The 19248-nt window shown below is 45.3% G+C and overlaps 1 protein-coding gene and 1 pseudogene across 5 annotated transcripts in view; one reads left to right on the top strand and one right to left on the bottom strand.

Annotated features, from left to right (window-relative positions):
* The window catches only part of KDM4A (lysine demethylase 4A), a 40129-nt gene that overhangs the window by 15112 nt on the left and 5769 nt on the right, over positions 1 to 19248 (bottom strand). For 4 of the 5 annotated variants that reach the window (XM_023535028.1, XM_023535026.1, XM_023535027.1 and 1 more), the window contains exons 4-13: positions 18688 to 18802; positions 17214 to 17407; positions 15025 to 15074; positions 14170 to 14273; positions 13616 to 13753; positions 12684 to 12931; positions 11762 to 11961; positions 10309 to 10682; positions 8791 to 8796; positions 1804 to 1924 (exon numbers count right to left, since the gene is read on the bottom strand). In XM_023535028.1, coding sequence (XP_023390796.1) covers positions 1804 to 1924; positions 8791 to 8796; positions 10309 to 10682; positions 11762 to 11961; positions 12684 to 12931; positions 13616 to 13753; positions 14170 to 14273; positions 15025 to 15074; positions 17214 to 17407; positions 18688 to 18802 — 1550 coding nt within the window. The remainder of the gene's footprint in view (positions 1 to 1803; positions 1925 to 8790; positions 8797 to 10308; positions 10683 to 11761; positions 11962 to 12683; positions 12932 to 13615; positions 13754 to 14169; positions 14274 to 15024; positions 15075 to 17213; positions 17408 to 18687; positions 18803 to 19248) is intronic. The other variant, XM_011367525.2, reaches the window with a different exon arrangement.
* LOC111744477 lies at positions 7586 to 7704 on the top strand (annotated as a pseudogene).

Genomic DNA, 19248 nt, shown 5'->3' with positions numbered 1-19248 from the left:
TTTTCCACGTTTGAAACTTTTTCTCATCAAGAGTTGGGGGGCTATGTATTATGATCTCAATTATGTTATTATAAAAAGGCATACATGGACATAATTTGGTACCTGAACAGAAAAGACAGGAAGGTTAACACACTAAAATGTTCACAGTGGTCACCTTTGCAAGGTAATTTAATTTTTGTTGTCTTCTTTAAAACTGCTTTTCCAATTTTCTACAACCTACATGGCTTCAGAGTATGGGGGAGAGGGGTGAAACATGAAACTGGGCTATTGCCACCAGAGATCATGAAGCCCCCATTTTAGCTGGAGAACACCAGAGGACCTCCTAAGACTCTGGCTCAAGGTCTGGCCTACTTCTGACTATACAATCTCAAGAGAATCTCCCCACGCAGCTTATCATGATCTTTCTACCAAGGAAAACAGCAGAGATGGGCATTGACATCAGATCAGAAGAGACATGTGGGAGCTTGTGGAACGGAAGAAAGGCCAGTGAGACTCCAGACTTTCCCACCCAGCCAATGGCACAGGAAGGACAGAACAAAATGGGAAAGGGTCTGGCATCAGTAAGAGTAACACGGGATCTGGTCACTGACAGAGGCTCTTCAGCACTAATCTTACTGAATCTCTGGGCTCCAGGCAGCACAGGAGGCCACACTGCCTGATGGCAACCATTCCCTGCGCTCCAGGTACACACTTTTTAAGTTCTCCTCCACATCCCTGCCTACTCCCCTTCTGTCTCCTTCACAGGCTCCGCTTCTTCTTCTGTCCTCCTAACCCCTGCCTCTGCTCACCCTCCTCTGCACCTCTCCCTGAAAGGCCTCATTTACCCTAGTAAAAGTATCAAAGACCAATTCTGCACAAACCCAAGTCTACGTCCTCCACAGAAACTGAATGTAGGTTTCTAAAACCCGACCGTAGCTAGATACCAGGGAAGCACTCAACTCATGCCTCTCCCTTCCCTACCACCCTCACAGCTCCACATCCAATCACCAAATCCTGCTGACTTTATCTTTACAACATCTTCACTACATCCCCTTCGCCATCCCTACCTCCACCATCCTAGTTCAGACTCTCATATCTCATGGGCACCAGAACAAAAGCCCATTTGCTCCTCTCAAGCCATTCTCAAGATGCAATCACTAGGAACAATCTTTCTAATGTAAATCTGACCACGTTGCTCTCCTGCTTAGAACAGTTCAAAGGCTCCAGAATGCCAATGAAAAAAAGTCCTCACTCATCAGCCTCTCAATCACCTCACTTCCCCAACCTCACACTCCCTGGCCTGGCCTTCTAACTCCGGCCACACTGAGCTGGTTCCTCTTAATACTGATCTTCCTGTTTCTCTTTTCCATGGTTACTCTCTGTCCATGGTAGTACCCTCCACCTGGAGTACTACCTTCCTTAGATCTGATTAGCAGTCAGTTTGCCCTGACTCCCTCCCTGTGAGCTTCTTGAGGGCATGGACATATCTTAGTTATCTTTGTAGCCACACATTCAGCGCAGGGCTTGGCATCAGTGAGAGTTTGCTATCCTGAAAAATCAGCCTTGTACCTCTTAGGAGAAGAAAGGGAAGAACCTGCATGCGATTACCCTATATTAGGTACATTCTATGATATAATGAAATCTGGTTAATAAATTAGGTTATCATATAAAATTCTGCCCTCTTTATGCAGTATCTAGAGGAACAGCTAGCGAAGCCACAGGCCCACCCTTGGCCCTCAGCCTGGCCTCCTGCTTGAATCATCAGAGCAAGCCCTAATGCAGTGAGCTGTTTCTTTTCCGGTGAACAGAGAAGACAACACTTACCATCATCACTGACGCAATCCTGCAACACGAGCGGGTGGTGGCGGGGGAGCTTGCTTAAGGGCTGACGTCGGCCCTTAGACTTCTTATTCTCCTCCAAGGAAAACATGTATTCATCTGCAACCTGGGCAAACCAGAAGAAGACATCAAGTTGGTCTTGCCTCCACTTGGGTACACAGCAAAAATTAGTCTTACAATGAAAACTAAGGGAAAGAGCAGGCACAAAGAAACAGGAAGAAGCAAAAAGAAAAGAGAAGCAAAAAGAAACAGAAAAAACATAGAAAACACCTGTCTTTTAAAAAGCCAAAATGACGGTGCCATGCAAACTAACCTAACCTAAGATGATAGAAACATTTTAGGGCAAAATCTGTGCCTAGTAAGTGTAAGTCCTGGACTTCTCAGAAGCAGCCCGAAACAAATGTACCAAAAATAAACCTATTCCAGCTCTAAAGAAGAGTCATGCCCCCACCCCTCGACTCATCATCATGAAACTGAGTCTGAGAGCCCCAGAGAAACCCAGGTACCCCTCCCCTTGGACCAAAAGGCCAGCAGCACTGTTATAAAGTGCCAGGCGGCTGGGTCATCCAGGTTTAAAAGGCTGGAGGACATTCAAAGGGGTGAGAAGCAGCTGATCCATTAAAGGTAAAATAAGACAACTTCTCCTTATGCACTATGGAGACCTCAGTTCTAGCCGATAACCATTCATTCCTCTTTTCCAGGGGAGGACATCAGCCAGGACAGAGAACACATAGCCTAGCTACAAAGGGAAAGGTTGATTTAACGCTGCCTTTACATAATGTCAGAGCACATGTAATGAGGTTCAAGACGTACAGGACAGAACCGGTAACACTACACAAAAGTTTCTTTCTAATCAACATACTTAAACTTGGTTATACTGACACTAGGAAACAGAGTTAAGCAAAACCCATTAAGCAAGGAAACGAAGCATGGAAGAGGGCCACTCTGCAACTGTGACAAAAGCCAATGCCTCAGAGTGCTGTAGATTAGCGGCAGCACTGCAGGGCCGCTTTGGAGAAGTAACACTGGACCTACAGACTCCACATGAAACTTCACAGAACCCCAGAACTTAAGGACCACATTTGTAAATTCAAGAAAACCCAAACAGGACAGAGCCTGCTCTTCCAAACATAAATTTAACCAACAAGTTTCGGTGTCCATTTGCCCATTCATTCAACAAATATTTACTGAGACACTACTGAGTGCAAAGGCCTGCCCAGGAAAGGAAGAAGGTGTGGATAAATGGTCTAACAGGATGTGATCCCTGCTTCCAGGAGTGAGTGAGGTCAACTCAGTGTGCAGGAATGTGGTAAATGAGGGAGGACGTTAGGGACCTTTACTATTGAAGCCCCAGATGATCAGACTTTTAATCTCTTCTGAACCATACTGATTCGTACCTGTGGTTTCCAAATGTAGATCAAAAAGCCCCTCCCTGCCATCAGAGTGAACAGGCAGGGCTGGAGGCCCTGCCCACATTCCAACCAGAACATCCCTGCTTTTGATTTATATTTTTTAAATGATTAAGATTTCATTTAAAAAAAGGGTTCTTTGGCCAAAACGAACTAGAAAACCTGGGAATTGGCAGAGACTAGGAAGTAAACAAATGCAAATAAAGGAACCAGAGGTTGTGGAGATTCCTAGCCTGAGTCACCAAGGGAGACACTTAACTCGTGTGGATGAAGGAGTGGTAACAAGACAAGTTACACATTCTGCGCATTGTTCACATAGCCCCAGAGGCCTAAGAGAAATTCAGACCGGGGGCGGGGAGAGGGGTCATACAGAAGTCAGAGTAATGACCTCTTCTCTATCTTGCTGCAGATGTGGGAATCCTCCACATAAGGTTCAGAATCAAAATCGTGGGTGTGGATGAGATTATCAGGGGAAAATAAGTTGACTGGAGACCAAGACTTCCAGGACAGGAGGAAGAAGAGAGAAAAGGAGATTTGGAAATAGAGAGGTAAGAGGAATACAGAAAGCAAGGAGGAGAGGGCTTCTAGGACAGGAAATCCACAGGGCCAAAGAATATGGAATTGCCTGAGCAGGAAATGGCCAACGGATTCAGCGAGGAGGTGTCAGGACGTTTTTGGAGAGAGAAGTTCCAGCAGACAGTAAGGAACTAAGAGTAAATACATCATAGAGGCTATTTTTGAGAAGATCAAGGGAATAAGATCATAGCTTGAGAAGAAAATTTCCTCCAATTGTATTTCAGGATAGGGGCAATGTGATTATGGTTTTATAGGCAGAGAAGAGAAAGCTTGTGAAAGGAGAGTTAGTTATTAGTATATGTGGTAAACGGAATAATGGTCCCTCAAAGATGTCCTAATCTCCATGACTATGTTAACCTGCCAAAGATTGTTAAGGTTGCTAATTAGATAACCTGAAAAGAGATATTATCCTGGATCATCGGGTGGGCCCAATGTAATCAAATAGAGCTTAATGGAAGAGGGAAGAAAAGTCAATGTCAAAGTGAAGTGATTAGAAAGAAAGACCTGGCCAGATGTTACTGCTTTTGAAGATAAAAGAGGGCCACTGGCCAGGGAACGTGTAGAAGCTGGAAAGGCAAGGAAATGGAATCTGTCTAGAGCTTCCAGGAAGGTCCACAGCCCTACAGGTAACTTGACTTTGGCACAGTGAGGCCCACTTCGGACTCCTTAACTAAACTAGAAGATAATAAATGTGTTGTTTTAAGGCTCTAAGTTTGCGATAACTTGTTAAAGCAGCAATAGAAAATGAGTATGAGGTAGGAGGTAGAGGCAGATCATTTTATAGATCTAGGTACTGGAGAAAGGAGAGAGGGGTCAAGCTTTGGAAAAGGAGGAGGACACTTTTATTCACATCTGTTTATTCAGAGTAACTCCTATACGCCCAGCTTCCATATGCAGTATACATGCTAGGTGCTGTGGCAATGCAGACAGGTGAGACGTCATCTCTAACCTCAAGGAGCTCATTCACGAGGTTAAACTGCTTGAAAAAGTGAGTTCCCGAAACAAGGAGAGAATAGTTGGTTCTCTGTACAGAATAAGCTCCATCAGGGACATTGACTTTGACCCTGGGTAGCCAGAGGGAGACCTGTTATCAGAGTGTAAAGTCTGTGCCCTTTCCACTACCATCTTACCAACAGGCATATTCAAATATTTGAAGATCTTCCCACATTTTCTCATCTTCTGGATAAATGCTATAGAGCATCCACACCTTTCCTCACAGTGCTGTCACTCCCTGCTATGTGCTCCAATTTCTAAATCCCCTCAGTATATAACAGAAACCCTAGTAAAAACAACTAGCTATATGAACACAGGCGAGTAGCAAATGACTAGTAAAATGAGAGTAACAAGTGCTGCCCCAGAGGGCTGCTCCTTGTGAGGATGGAGCAGGAGAGCATGCAGACTTTCCCAGGCCCCCGCTTGTAGGAGAAATGGAGCTCAAAGCTCCCGAGTTCTCATTGACTCCTTCTAACATCAGGTACCCAGGGTCAAAGTCAATGTCCCTGATGGAGCTTATTCTATACAGAGAACCAACTATTCTCTCCTTGTTTCGGGAACTCACTTTTTCAAGCAGTTTAACAACTTTTGCAGCCAACACATAGCTGTAGTTCAGTCTGCAGTAAAATGAAAACTCTAAGGCTTTGGTGTTTCAGTAGTCAGTTAACCAAGGTGCTTTTTACCAGGGCCCCTGACATAAGACAGTGTGGCGCATAAACTGAATAGCAAGAGGCCCAAATTACACCTTGGGGGGATGGTTAAAGTGGGGGTGGGGAGGGGACACAAGGGTGCTCTCAGAAACCCAGCTGTTCCCAAATATAGATACAATGCTATTAGACCTCTCCAGGGACAGGCAAAGTGGTTTGGCTTCTGCCCCAAACCCTGACTGTCAGTCCCCTGTTCCACTCTATTAATTAATCCCGATCAGCTTCCTAACTAAAACTAAACTTCCATTCATTCCTTCCACGTTTACAGAAGGCTCATGGGCCATGCCCTGAAAATAATGCTGGTGCCTCAAGAAGCAAGGCTGAATGTAGCACAGGGCCTGGCTCCTAGAAGCTTATCTTCCTCACCAGCCTAAGATAGCTGCACTGAGACCAAGAGAAGTATCCTAAAAAAGGAACCAAGTATTAAAGTAGGGATTCAAAGGAGAAAAGGGAAGTAGATGAGAAGCAATGAAAGGTTTGTAGGAGTGGTGGCTTTTGCAAAGGGCTGGGCTCCAGTAAGCAAGGTTCTTCTGAGACCCATGGAGACCACGCCCCGTCTCCTTCCACCTCAACACCATCTGCAGCCTGATAGCTGCATAACAATGTGAATGCGATTAAGGCCACTGAACTGTACACTAAAAAATGGTTAAAAGAACAGATTTTATATCATGTATATTTTACCGCAATTAAAAACCAAAGAACCCATCGGTAGCCATCCTCTCCTGTTTCTGCAGGAGACCCCACTCCCTCTCTCCACTCAGACCTCCAGGATCCAGATCCTCCCCTGGCACTGTCTCCAACCTCCCCCACTGCTCTGGCTCCTCTCCTTCACCAGAAGCAAGTAGTCTTCAGTCTTTCTCCTCCCCTGGCTTTGGACACACTTCTAGTTTTCTCTCCTAGTTTCCCAAAATCTCTGGTGCTCTTCTTACTCTCCTTCTCCTTCCTGGGCCCTCTACCTCCACCCACGCTCCACACAGGGGCTCTTCTGTGCCCACAGACACCCTTCTGGTGACTCTCAAACCTAAGGACCCCTCTCCTGAGCTTCAGGTCTGTGGATATACACAACAGCCTACCTCACAAGCAGGTCACACATTCGACATGCCCAGATTGAACTCACCTGAGCCACTCATAGACCCCACTCACTTTTCTTATAACCTCTATCTTCCACTGAGGCACCCCCATTCATCCAATAACTCAAGCTGAAATCCCAAGTCAACCCCTATACTGCCCTCTTACTCAGTCCACAGCCAGCCCCCCAGCCCTGTGCTCCTACTTTCTAAGCAGCTCTCAAACCCACCTCCTGCTCCCCACCCCAATCTCCACGCCACGGCTCAGGTCCTCACCACCTGCCTTTCAGACTAAGAAACAGGCTCCAAATTGGTTTCCCTGTTGCAAATCTTTTTTTTTTTTTCTCCTTTCTTGAAGTAGAAGTATTTGCTTATAAAAATAACACATTAATCATAAAAAATATTCAAACAATTTTAAATGTAAGTAAAAATCATCCTAATTCTACCTTTGTGAGAACCTCTGCCATTTCTAATTTTGCCTCCTTCTTCCCCTCGAAAAGCCTTTATACTTCTAAAATGATCTTCTGAAACAGTGAAGGGGAGCAGTGGAAGGTTCCCCTAAATAACTGTTTCTTCAACGAGTCAATGAAGAAAAAAGAGGGGAACCCTGCTCCGTATTAAGGCATAGAAGCATAATAAACAAATGTAAAGCATGAGACTAGATTAAATCCTGACTCAAACAAACCTACCGTAAATTTTATTTAGTTAACTGGGGAAATTTGATTATAGACTAGGTATTAGATCATGCTAAAGAATTGTCATAATTTTGTTATGTGTAATAATGGCATACTAATTAAGAAAATACCCATATTTTTTTAGAGCTACACACTGAGGTAGGGGAAAAAAAATGACATGGTATCTGGGATTCGCTTTAAAATACTCTCACAGATTAAAAAAAGGATAGGTGAGACAAATGCGGCAAGATAATGGCAACTGTTAGATCTAGGTGATGAGAATTTGTGGGTTCACTGTATTATTCTGAATGCATCTTTGTGCATTTAACAAACGTATTATGGTCTATGGCCATGCTACCCTGAACAAGCCCAATCTTGTCTGATCTCGGAAGCTAAGCAGGGTCGGGCCTGGTTAGTACTTGGATGGGAGACCACCTAGGAAGATCGGATGTCGTAGGCGGTAAAAAAAAAAGTATTATGGAGTATGTTCATTTCCAAAAATATTCAGTGGGGAACCTTCCACTGCTCCTCAACAACTTCTAAGAGTCAAACTGCTTCGCAAAGCATCCCAGGCAGACCCTCCAAACCTGGGTCCAAACACCCCTCCACCAACACATCCAGGGGCCCTCTCCAGTCTCATATGCCTGAGGCAAACAAAACCACTACAGACCGCCCCCCATGTGCTTTGACCTCGGCATGAGCCATCGCCACCATGTAGAACACTCTCCTCTGGCAGATTCCCTCTCCAATTTAATTTGACCCACCTGGCATACTCCTGGCCAACCTTAGGCCTAGCTAAAATGCCTCCTTCTCTGTAGTCTCTCTGAATGCCTCACCCCAACCCCACATGGAGCTGCTTGCTACCTCTCAGAATCATGCCATAACATGGATTACGAAGTACCAGAACTATTTGCTCATATCTATTCATCTAGACTGTGAGCTCCTTGAAGACACAGTCCCAGCCCAGAATAGGCATGCCATAAACAAAGTAAAGAGAGTGGGCAGGCAGCCAAGATATTTTTAGGGAATCGCAAGTGGTTCAAAGATGCCAGCACATCAAGGGGGAAGTGGGGGCTGGCGTGGAATGGAGAAGGGTATCACCATCACGGCTAAGAAGTCCACACAGAAATAAAAAGGAGCCAGGAAGGCACTCGATGGTTTTTGAGGATGTGAATGAGAGAAGCATTTGAGAGAGCAGCCTCCCTCCCCCAGGCTGTTCCCACATGGAGGGATTCCAGGCTTTTCTCCCCAGCCCTTGCATGTTACTTTACTTAGTTGGGCTCTGCCTTTGGCAGAGGAGGGCATTCTGGTCTGCGTCCACAAACACATGGAAGATGAGTGGAAAACATTCTGCTGAGATGAGAGGGGCCATGTGCATCTGCCAGGATGCCTGTGACTAGGTAGATAATCTGTCTTCTTATTGAGGGTAAGCGAGCAGCAGGGCCATCTGGCCACAGGTTAAAAGCCACTTTCTTCAATCATTTTAACTGGTAATGAAGTGACACTCTGTGCTCCACATGCCTGACTCCTATATCCATTACTTAACTGATTCCTAGTGTGGGAGAAAAAAAGATGGGTGTTACTTCCTGGCTTGCCCTCTCCCCCTCCCAAAAATACAAAAACCTTGACTCTGGTTAGATTAATTAAGTAGTAATAAATAGTTGGAACGATGTGTATATTTAGTATATAGTTAGTCCGTGCTATTGTCAGCTGCTTTTGTGGTTGTGATTGTAACTGGAGGCAAGAAAGTCAGGAAAACACCGGAAGAGGACAGCGTGACCTGTAGCATGACAGCAGGATGAACGAGAGGGCATGAGAGCTTTGTGGAGGAAGAATGACTTGCATGTGGCAGTAGGGAGTATAAGAGATTCAGTTTCCAAGGTTGTGGAGCTGCTATAAGACAGAGAAACAGCAGTCAGAGGCAATGAGGAGGTGACATGGTAGTCATCGGCTCATGAGCCTGCACTCGCCGCGAGATGGAGGGAGAAACACAAGGAAAAGGAAGTCTACTGACACTGAGCCCTGACAGTCAGAGACAGCAGAAAGAAAACCGTGTGGGTATTAAAGACGAGGGGACAAACCAACCACAAAAAGGCACTAGTGAGGAAACTAGAGAAATTTTAATACGAACTGTTAGTATTTCAGCCAAAGAAAAGATCAAGCCAATATGCCAAATTTTAATACATAGAGATTATGGGTATAGACAGGAGGTCCAAGATGGTACTCTAGTTAGTTCTATGTACTTCACAAATGTTTCATAATAACTATTTCAAAAGTAAAGTAAGAGGATGGGAGGTAAAGGAGACCTCCTGCACTGACTTCTACTATTCACCAGTGACCCCGCCCACCACATCCCCCCTCAAGGCTGCAACTTGACCCACGTAAGCTGTGAGGCTGGGGAGTAAGGGCATGTCGCTGGGGTAGGTGTCAGTCCAGCTGCATCCAATGCAGCTCTGCTATATCCCACTCAGATCCACCAAGAGCCTTTTTCCACAAAACGAACAAAAAACACAGCTTTTGGTGACAGAGTGTTCTATGAGGAAGCCTGAACAAATATGTTCACATTTATGGCTTTGGGAATTCATCCTGGTCTCAAAAGGATACTCTGTCAACAATGCTATTCTGGGAGATGAAGGATGTATGGAGGGTGGAGGAGGGAGAATTCTCAGGGGAGTCTATAGGGCAGTCAAGATGTGTAAGGAAAAAAATCCTTGAATTTTAGAGTAAGAAAGGCCATCTCCTCCCCAACACTCAAACATCTGAGCTGCAACCACTGCGACTCTAACCCTTGTGCCTCTAAAGAATAGAAGGTCAGAGGATATACCCAATCAGCCACCGCCGTTCCCGAGGATGCGATGCAATTCTTTGGAACAACAGTCACACAGAGATAAGACAAAGGAACTCCCAGCAAGCAGGCTGGAAGTGAGCTAGTGCCACCTGATATAAGGACGGCAGACGGGAGGTCCATCCTGAGGGTCTCTCCTGTCATCTTGGACACTCGCGACACCCAGCCTCCAAGGATCCCTTCTGGGCAATTCACCTTACCACTGCCCAGAGCCCATACCTCGGCCAGTTCCCGCTCGCTGATACTTCTGGTGGCACTCCCTTTCTTCCTTGTGCATGGCTCTCCCCCGGTGACCCTGCCGTCCCCTTTGGCATAGCTGTGCACAGTGAGAATTCCTGTTTGCCCCTGGCAGGACAGAGGGTCGCTGGTTTCTGAATCAGAAGAAATAGAATCCTGTGACAAACTAGAGCCCAGGCTCAAAGATGATTTCTTTTTGGAACCTGAGAAGACAAGGCGTCCCCCTAAGGAGGCAGGATTCACAGAAAGGTCCAAGACAGCTGCTTCTTGTTCCTCTTCTTCCTCCTCCTCCTCCTCCTCTTCTAGTTTGACGTTTTTAAGCTCTTCAAATTTGACTTCGGTGGAGTCAGAATAATCTGAAACACATACACATTGGACAGCCAACTTCCTCCCGCACTTCTGAACTTCATGAAAGGCAGGGGCAAAAAGAACATAGGGGGCAAGTGAGGCCTGGCCCTGATGTCTGGCTCTATCACCTACAAGGTCACTGTGTGAGGAGGGGGTAACTGCTTAGCCTCTCTGGGCCTCCAGTTTCCTCTTCTGTAATGCAAAGATACCACCAGGGTTCTGTGTGTAAAATGGAGCACAGCCTGGCACACAGCAGACAGTAAGTGGCAGCTACCATTTCCTCAGGAGTCTCCTGTGGGAAATGAAGGCCTCAGCTCAGGAGAGACCTAGCACCCACAGGATAGAAAATCTGAAGGGAAGGCAGGCCGGCCCCAGGATCCGAGCCCATAGTGCTGTCTGGCTCTCAGCAGACATATCAAGGTACTGTCTACACAGAGATTCAAGCCTGACTAGAGACTGATAGCAGCCCTTCCCCAACAAATGTACCCTCCCTCAACAACCATCCAAGTGACCGCTCTAGAACACTGACCGCACCACTCCCTTCCTAAAGTACAAAAGGCTCCTCAAGCCTCCAAGTAAACAAATCTAAAATGGCAGGCAGCCCCTACATCATCTCACTCTCTAGCCTCATCTCCTGGTAACACACCTGTCTTCTACTCTTCCACCTCCATATTCAAATTATAGGAAATCACTACCACTTCCCCAGATAGCTCGTGTCCTTTCACATCTCCATGCCTTCGCCCCTGCTGCTCCTCTCGGGGATGCCCTAAGTCCCCCACTCTCTGTCTGCCTGGAAAATCACTACTGATCTTGTAAGAACTGGTTAATCATCACTTCATAAAAACCTTCGGTGCTTCCCTGAGCCTTCACCAGGCAGAGAGGGGGCCATTCCCCTATGTTCCTCGTCCACTCTGTAGTGTCCCTAACCAAAGTGCTTCTCACACTGCTTCTCAATCGCCAGTGATGCTATCTGCTCACAGACCTGTCTCTCCCCTTTTTCATATCTGTGACCCTGCATTCAACATGGCATCTGACAGAGAGCAGAACACATTTGGGGTTGTGGGGAAAAATACCATAACCAACTGACCTGGGAAGGTAAGACCATCCTCGACTTGCCGCACAGAACTATGGGTGGGCCTCACGGGAGCAAGGGCAGCTGGGCACTCCGTCATATCATACTGTCCGGAACTCAGCTCCTCCTTGGGAAAGAGCTCACTCTGACTCACCTCCTGTGGTATTTCAAGACAAACTCGGTGCCTCTTTGTCCCTATACGGTGTTTGGCTAGGCTGTAAGGAGGAGGGCAAACTTTTAAGAGCCCACATATACATCCACTTACACAAAGACATTCACACACATCCAACACAACTCAAAAATGAGTGGCCAGAGCCTGTCACACTTGCTTCACACTTTGGTGCCACCTCTTATTTATAGGACGTAAGACAAGGGACTTCACCCCTGAGCCTGTTTTATCAAATGGAAAATACAAATATCACAACCCACCCCACAGACTTGATGTGAGGCTTAAGGTATGCAGAGTACCTGACAGAGCACCTAGCACAGAGCAGGTACCCCATAAAGGTCTCTCCTTTCTTCCCCACATAGCCCAGGATAAATGCTCCTCAGAGGACAGATGCTCTGGCTCAGATGCTGACGCCAGCCAAGTTCAAGACACCATCCCCTTGCTCCTGTCAGTCTCATCCCTGTCATCATACTCTCCTTTTTTAAAAAGCCCTCCAATGATGATGAGAAAATGTGACTTTTTTGGCTGAGGGAGCCATGCCCTGGCATGTATGTGACCCTCGCCCCAGCAGACCACAGGCCCACCGACAGGTGCTAGCATTCCTGGGTAACAGCCAGAAGGAGGCCCTCAATGCCCTCGCTCTGAGGATTCTGGAACCTTTACCAAGAAGAAAATGCCCTCGGCTCAAACAACCCATTTAGAAAAAGTCCCTCAGCAGATTATGGGGAACTGCCCAGACACCCCTCCCTCAAACAGCTGCTGAGTTACCTTCTCTTCAGGTCACCCTCCTCTCCATCCTCAGCCTCTTCCATGCCCTCCTCTGGGCACTCCTCCTCATTCATGGCTCTTGGGGACAGTTCACTCTCCTTAAGAAACTCAGCGGCTTCTGGAGTAGGCAGAGTATGGTCGATAACTGTGCTGTCCTTCCCAGCTTTCCAAAGTTTGTACCTTTCTGGCTGGAACTTCCTCACAAACACGTCCATGGAGATCTTCACCATATCCTTTCTACAGGAGCACTGTCACAAGTAACCGAAAGAGCTCCAGGTGAGCACACTTTAACTCTGTCCTCCTGATCCCCATTTCCCATCTCCGCCCTTCAGGTAGAAAACCGTACAAGACAGTTTAAAGTCAAACTGTTTGGGTTCACAGACTGAACATGTCCTTGCAGAGCCTTCAAGCATGGAAGGAAACAGGGAAGAAAGGGCAGAAAAGGCATGGTGCTGGGTAAGTCCGCCCGGGCACTAACTAGGATGCTTGGAGAACCCTTAAAAGATGGAATTCTGTGCTTAGAACCCGGATGGTCAACGTCCACCTTCCCCTTGATATCTACCCAAGCCAGGACTCTACAGGCAAGTCTACTCTTGGTCAAAGGTCCAGCCCTGCCGCTTCCCTCGAGTAAAATTAAACCCCTAAGAATTTCTCAATAGAGAGGTCCTAGAGTGGCTAAAGCAAGTAATACCAATGTGTGTGGTGTGGTTTTAATACCCAATGGACTTGAGCATAGAAACCCTACATTATACATCCCAAATCTGAACAAATTTTTAATGAACACAAGATGTTGGGCACTTCTGCACATTCCCAGCCATTCTGTTTCTGAATTCTAGAAGTTCAAAGAAAATTTCTAATCACCAGCCAGTGTACCTAACAAAAACCAGACATTTTCAGTCATGATGTGATAAAGAGAAACCAAGCAAACTTACCAGCACTGCTTGTTTGCCATATTCAATCCACCGCCGGGTAGCAAAATTGGTAGACTCCGCACAATTGAAGCCATGGTTAAAGCCGGCATGGTAACCATAAGGGAAAGTGATCATAAATTCTCCAGCTTCCTGAGTCACCTGAACAAGAGCAGACTTGAAGCAGCTGCATCAAATGGCTGAAGCTCACAGAACTGGAACTCTGAGCTCCAGCTCTGCCTCAACTTAGCTGAATAACTGAAGACAAATCATAAAACCACTGGGGTGGTCTTGGTGTCTTCTGTAAAATGCAAAGCCCTAACGTATCAGATGCCACGACTATAATAACCACTCCTCCAAATGAACATTGTTCATGGGGACTTAACCCTCTTCCAGAACCAGGAAAGGTATGGTAGCCCCACCTTGAATACCCGGAGATCAAAGTGCTGTTATATAGCTTAGCTTTGGCCCACACCTGGCACAGAGTGGTGAACTAGAATAAAGCTCCTCTGTGAAACAGATGAGAAAGGGTAGTTTCTGTGAGAGCCTAAGGACACTTGTATGTAAAACCAGCTCACCTTGTCAAAGGGAATTCCATATTTCTTCAGCATTAAAGGAGAAATCAAGGTCATCTTATGGCGAAGGAAAGCCTCACAGCTTTGAGCACTTCCGGGGAAAAAGCCTGTTTTATTGAAAACAGGCACAGGTTAACACACGGCTCTGAAACTAAGCTCTGTAACCCTAGCGTCACTTTACACCTGTGCATCTGGTCTGGCCAATAAGAAGGATGAATCACCAGTGAGACCTCCATGGATCCTTCTAGTTTCAGGCCATTCTAAGATCCTCCAATGAGCCTCTGTCTCCCTTTCTTGTAGGCCATTACATGAGTTATCAAATTCTTTTCGGGGAATTGAGATGACCCAAGTGGCCTCTGCTCTTACAGAGCTTTGAAGCTACTTAGAAACTTTTCCCATTCACCAGTATATCCTTGGTCTTTTGTTAGTAACACATCTACTACAGAACAGACTATCCAAGCTCTCTTGGAATGGGCTCTCTAGAGGTATAAATCTATCAAAGTCCACTTAAAAGAATTCAAGCACAAAATAATTTAATGTTGACTTTTAATCTTTGGGTTTCTGGCAGAAGAATCAGACCAATATGACTGTTGTACTATCCTTGGCCAACTAAACCCATGATCGATAAAAAATGAGGCAAAGACAGTCTAAGAAGGAATTACTAAGCCCCTTCCCAGGACAAGGTGGAGAAAGACACTGGTTTTAGTTGCTCTACTAAGATAACCAAACAGGCAATCTGGCTCAACCCCGCATCTGCAGGCCTGAGGACAGCCACATGAGACTCTGACCACAGACACTTTAGAGCAATGAGCACGGCTCCTAGAAGGGTTTGACCCAGCTATGGAGGAGACACAGTACCTTTGGCGAGGCGCTCCAGCCGCTTCCCGTGCTCAGGAGGAACAGAGTACCTACAATCACATAAAAGCAACGGACGATGAGCAGAAGACAGTACAGGAGCTAAGGGGCTTGTTCCCCACTCTCAAAACAGCTCAAAGTACCAAGTTTTTCAACTTCCCCACTACAAAAACTAGAGAAGAATCTGGAGACATGAAATACTAGGCTGTTTCGGCAGAGAAGTGGAGCATCCACACAGAAGTGAGTTAATTTATTTCTTTTATATTCACTCTTTAACAAGACATGTATTTAATATTTACCATGAGCCAGGATTTACGGTATGTGCTCAATGTTGCTCTCCCTTATAATGTTAATGAAATGAAATAAAACAAAAATAAATGGAAGAAAGATGGCATTGAAGTGCTCCTGGCAGAGCCCGAGAGGTCTCACTGGGGTAGCATAAAGGAAGAATGGAAAATAAGATAAAAATGGATTAGGTACTTAGAGACCTGGTCCCATACCTGCTGCTGAACCTATTTCCCCTTCATCTCCTTAATAGTTATACTGATTACCCAATAATTACTCCTCTGCCCAGTAGGTTATCTAGATACCATAGAAAATGCTCTTGAAAAAAAAAAAAAATTAAAAACTATGTAAGACTATTTAAACTTTTGCAAACCTGCTAAACTTTATATTCTGAAATTCAAAGTTAAGTCTATTTTAACCTTAATAATCAAGTCTAAAGATTATTCCACAACAAAAATCTTCTCATCCCAAATAGCTTCATTATGAAACAAAACAGATGAGGAGTTGAGGAAAATGTCTGTCACCTAAAGGACTTTGGGATCCATCAGGCAACCTTGCACAGAAGTCTCTGGAGGTCCCACTTCGGATGACCTAAACAGTGTATGTAATAACCAGAAAACCTGCTCTCGACATGAGAATGGAAATCCAATTTCAGGGAACTTTGGAGTTAACTTGGTGAAGACACAAAAGCCACAATTACAGACTCTAGAAGTCTAGCCATCTAAGAAAGGAAATAGGACAGTAGTTAGGGGGTAATCACAGGCTCAAAAAAAAAAAAAAACTTCTTCCCAAGATTAGAAATTGAAAAGTATTTGAAAGAAGAAAGGAAAACCCCTAGGAAAGGATGCAGCTGAAGATGCTGGAAAAGGTAATGAAAATGGATGTAGTTTCCATGACTCCCCATGACCCAGCCCATGCTGTTCCCTCTGGCCTCCTCACTCACTTCCATCCTGGTACGCAACACCCAAACCACTAAGAACTTCCTCCAGTTCACTAATACATCATGCTCTCAACTTAGGATCTCTGCACATATTGTTCCAACTGCCTAGACACACTTCCCTCAGTTTCCCCTCTCCTGAACCCACCATTACCCCGCCCAGCTACGTCTTCCTCATTTGTTAGGTCTCAGCTTAATTGTAGCCTCTTCCAGGGAAGCCCTCTCTAATCCCCACATCACCCCTCATGCACCCTATCCATGTGGATCTACAGCACCCACTGTTTCCCATCAGAGCTTTTCTCACAGTGTTATATTCTCACACTTTCTATCTCCTGTCTGTGTGACGGTAGATACCCCATCTGTCTTATTCACTGCTGTTGAATAGCACCTTCTCTAAATACTAAGACTGAGTGATGGGTCAGCATAAGGAGAGAAAACAAAGCTTTGTCTCCCGAACTAGACTGAGAACATCCTGGAGAGCAGGAAGCATATGCCGAGTAGCCTTGCATCCCCTCTTGTGTTAAGCACACACTGCTGCTCACCAAATATTTTTTCCATGAGGAAAAGAAAGCTTTCTATCATCTGAAGGAGTGACTCCAGTCTTGGAAGTCTGCCTCTAAGAAATGCCTCAGGCCTGTTCAGAAAAAGAAATTAGAAAGCAGTAGGACAGCCTGGAATAGCCTCTGTGGCTCTCAGTCACTCAGCAAACTTATGCTTTCATACAGTGGTATTAAGTGCCCTGCCTTCTAAAGCCTTGCTACTCAAAAGGCACTCTGAGCACCGGAGTTATTACGACAGCATCTCATCAATTGAAAGTCTGTTTAAAATGTAAAATGCCAGTCCCACCCCAAGCCTGCTGAACCAGAGTCTGCATTTTAACAAGATCCGGAGGTGTCTCCTAAGCACATTAAAGCTGAGAAGCCCTGCTCCACCAGGAGAAGCCCCAGTACCAACTTCGGGCTGTCTTTACCAGGACTTTGGTTCTCCAAAGTGCAGGTAATTGATGCTGTATAAATCCATGTCTTCGGTGTGCCAGGCAAAAGATGTCTTCCACATGCCGAAGTACAGATATGGGGTGTTCACACCCTCAATGGTGATCCCACTCTCCTTTTCCACCAAGTCCAGGATTGTTTTCAGCCGACCAATATTCCACTCATCAACATGCTGCAAAAGGAAATGATAGTTCAGGACAAGTTATACTGAATATAAACTGAGGCTCTGAACCTACAAATCATAGAGTAGGTCTAGGTGAGTTGTCACCTTTAACAAAGATGTGGAATAATGTCAAAACAGCATGGACATGTCAGGGAGACCACTCACTCACTTTTCACAGCCACCACTGGAACAGAAGCCATTATACCTCTGAAGGGCAAATACCACTCGGAGAACAGCACTACTATATCAAAGATAAATAAGGAGGTGATAGCCACCTGTTCTAAACCCCAGGAGGAAGAGTTGGAACTGAAGTTAAAGAAATTTAGGTCAAATTAGGGGGGGGGGGGACCTCTTAAACCATAAAATATACAAAATAGGGGAAAATTAACTATACCAATTTATGTCCTTTCTAGCCCCAAATTCCCCTGAGCAATGTTTTCAGTAAAAAGTTTACTGAACTTGTGTTCATACAAATCCTTTTCCTGAGTTGAAATGGTCAGCTGGGAGCCCACTTCTTACAGTGCGTTCTGGATTATGCCCTGCTTTTGTAGCTCCCCATCCCAGACCCTCATAGTATCTTCCTGCCATTTGTGTCTCTAAGCTTCACTTCCCACGACTCAAAATGACTGTGTCTCTAAGCTTCACTTCCCACGACTCCAAACTTGGAATCTATTTTTTAAATTCCTTCCTTCCAATAATTTACAAAAACACTGAAATTAATCTGAGTGATAATCCCTGAAACAACCTACAGATTTTTAATCATCCAGAACAGCCCCAAGTATTCCTTCCTTACACCGTTTCTTGGGCTTTCTTTACACCAAAAGCACTACATCCCCAAGGCATGCAATTCGTTAAGCTTTTGCTACAGAATCTTAAGGGTTCTGAAAATCTAAAATTTTTCTTCTGAAATACATTCTCCTTTCATTAGATTAGTCAGTGATCTTTTTTTCTGCAGAAACCACACTGCCTCTCCCCCAACAATTCATTTACTGTGATCCCACCCTTTCAAGAACTCATCAGCTACCACCCACGAACTATTCTAACAGCCCTTGCAAAGAATACCACATCATCCAATTCACATGTAGAGTGGGAGAAGTAAAATTCAGTCACATGCAAAAATACCCACAAACAAGTGAGCACAGCACATCGGCTGGTGGTGGATCATTCCTTTGTTCATCCACCCATTCAGCAAGTAGTTTTTAGGGGCCTACAAAATGCTGGTCAGATAAAAACGGCATGACATTACAAAATCACAAAAATGCTGCTGCAAAGTTTCCCGCGGGTCTCACCTTTTCATAGAGAGTGCCATTCACGTCTGCACCATAGATTGGGGGGTTGAATGTGAGATTTTTCCAGTATTTCCGTTCAAGCTCTTCAAACTCACTATAGCGTGGGGTACAGTACCTTTCAAAAGTAAAAGAAGTGTTAACCACTTTCAAGGACAAAATTCATTAGGCATTATGAACAGCACGAGACACAATCCCCTGGTTCCAGGTACAGCAAGATATTTCAAATGAATATGACATAACCTTAGCCTTTAAGGCTCCAATACACAGTAACTTCCTCAATATCCCTTCCATGAGCTCTAGGTCCAAGGAAGGTACTGTACATGAAGGTGTAAGCCCATCTTCCTTAAGAAGCACGGTATCTTCAACACTTTCACGTGAATCTACTAAAACTATATCCTGCTAGAGTCAGGAGTGGCCTGGCCACCCAAGGAGAGAACAGGCTTCCAAAAATTGCGAGATCCAAGAACTGCAAATCCCTAAACAGTTGACCCTTGAACAACTCGGCTTTGAACTGAGCAGGTCCACTTACACACAGATTTTTTTCACTAAATACTGTAAATG

This window comes from Pteropus vampyrus, unplaced genomic scaffold (genome assembly GCF_000151845.1).
Source record: "Pteropus vampyrus isolate Shadow unplaced genomic scaffold, Pvam_2.0 Scaffold135, whole genome shotgun sequence".
Taxonomy (NCBI): Eukaryota; Metazoa; Chordata; class Mammalia; order Chiroptera; family Pteropodidae; genus Pteropus; species Pteropus vampyrus.
This window is presented reverse-complemented; position numbering and strand designations above follow the sequence as displayed.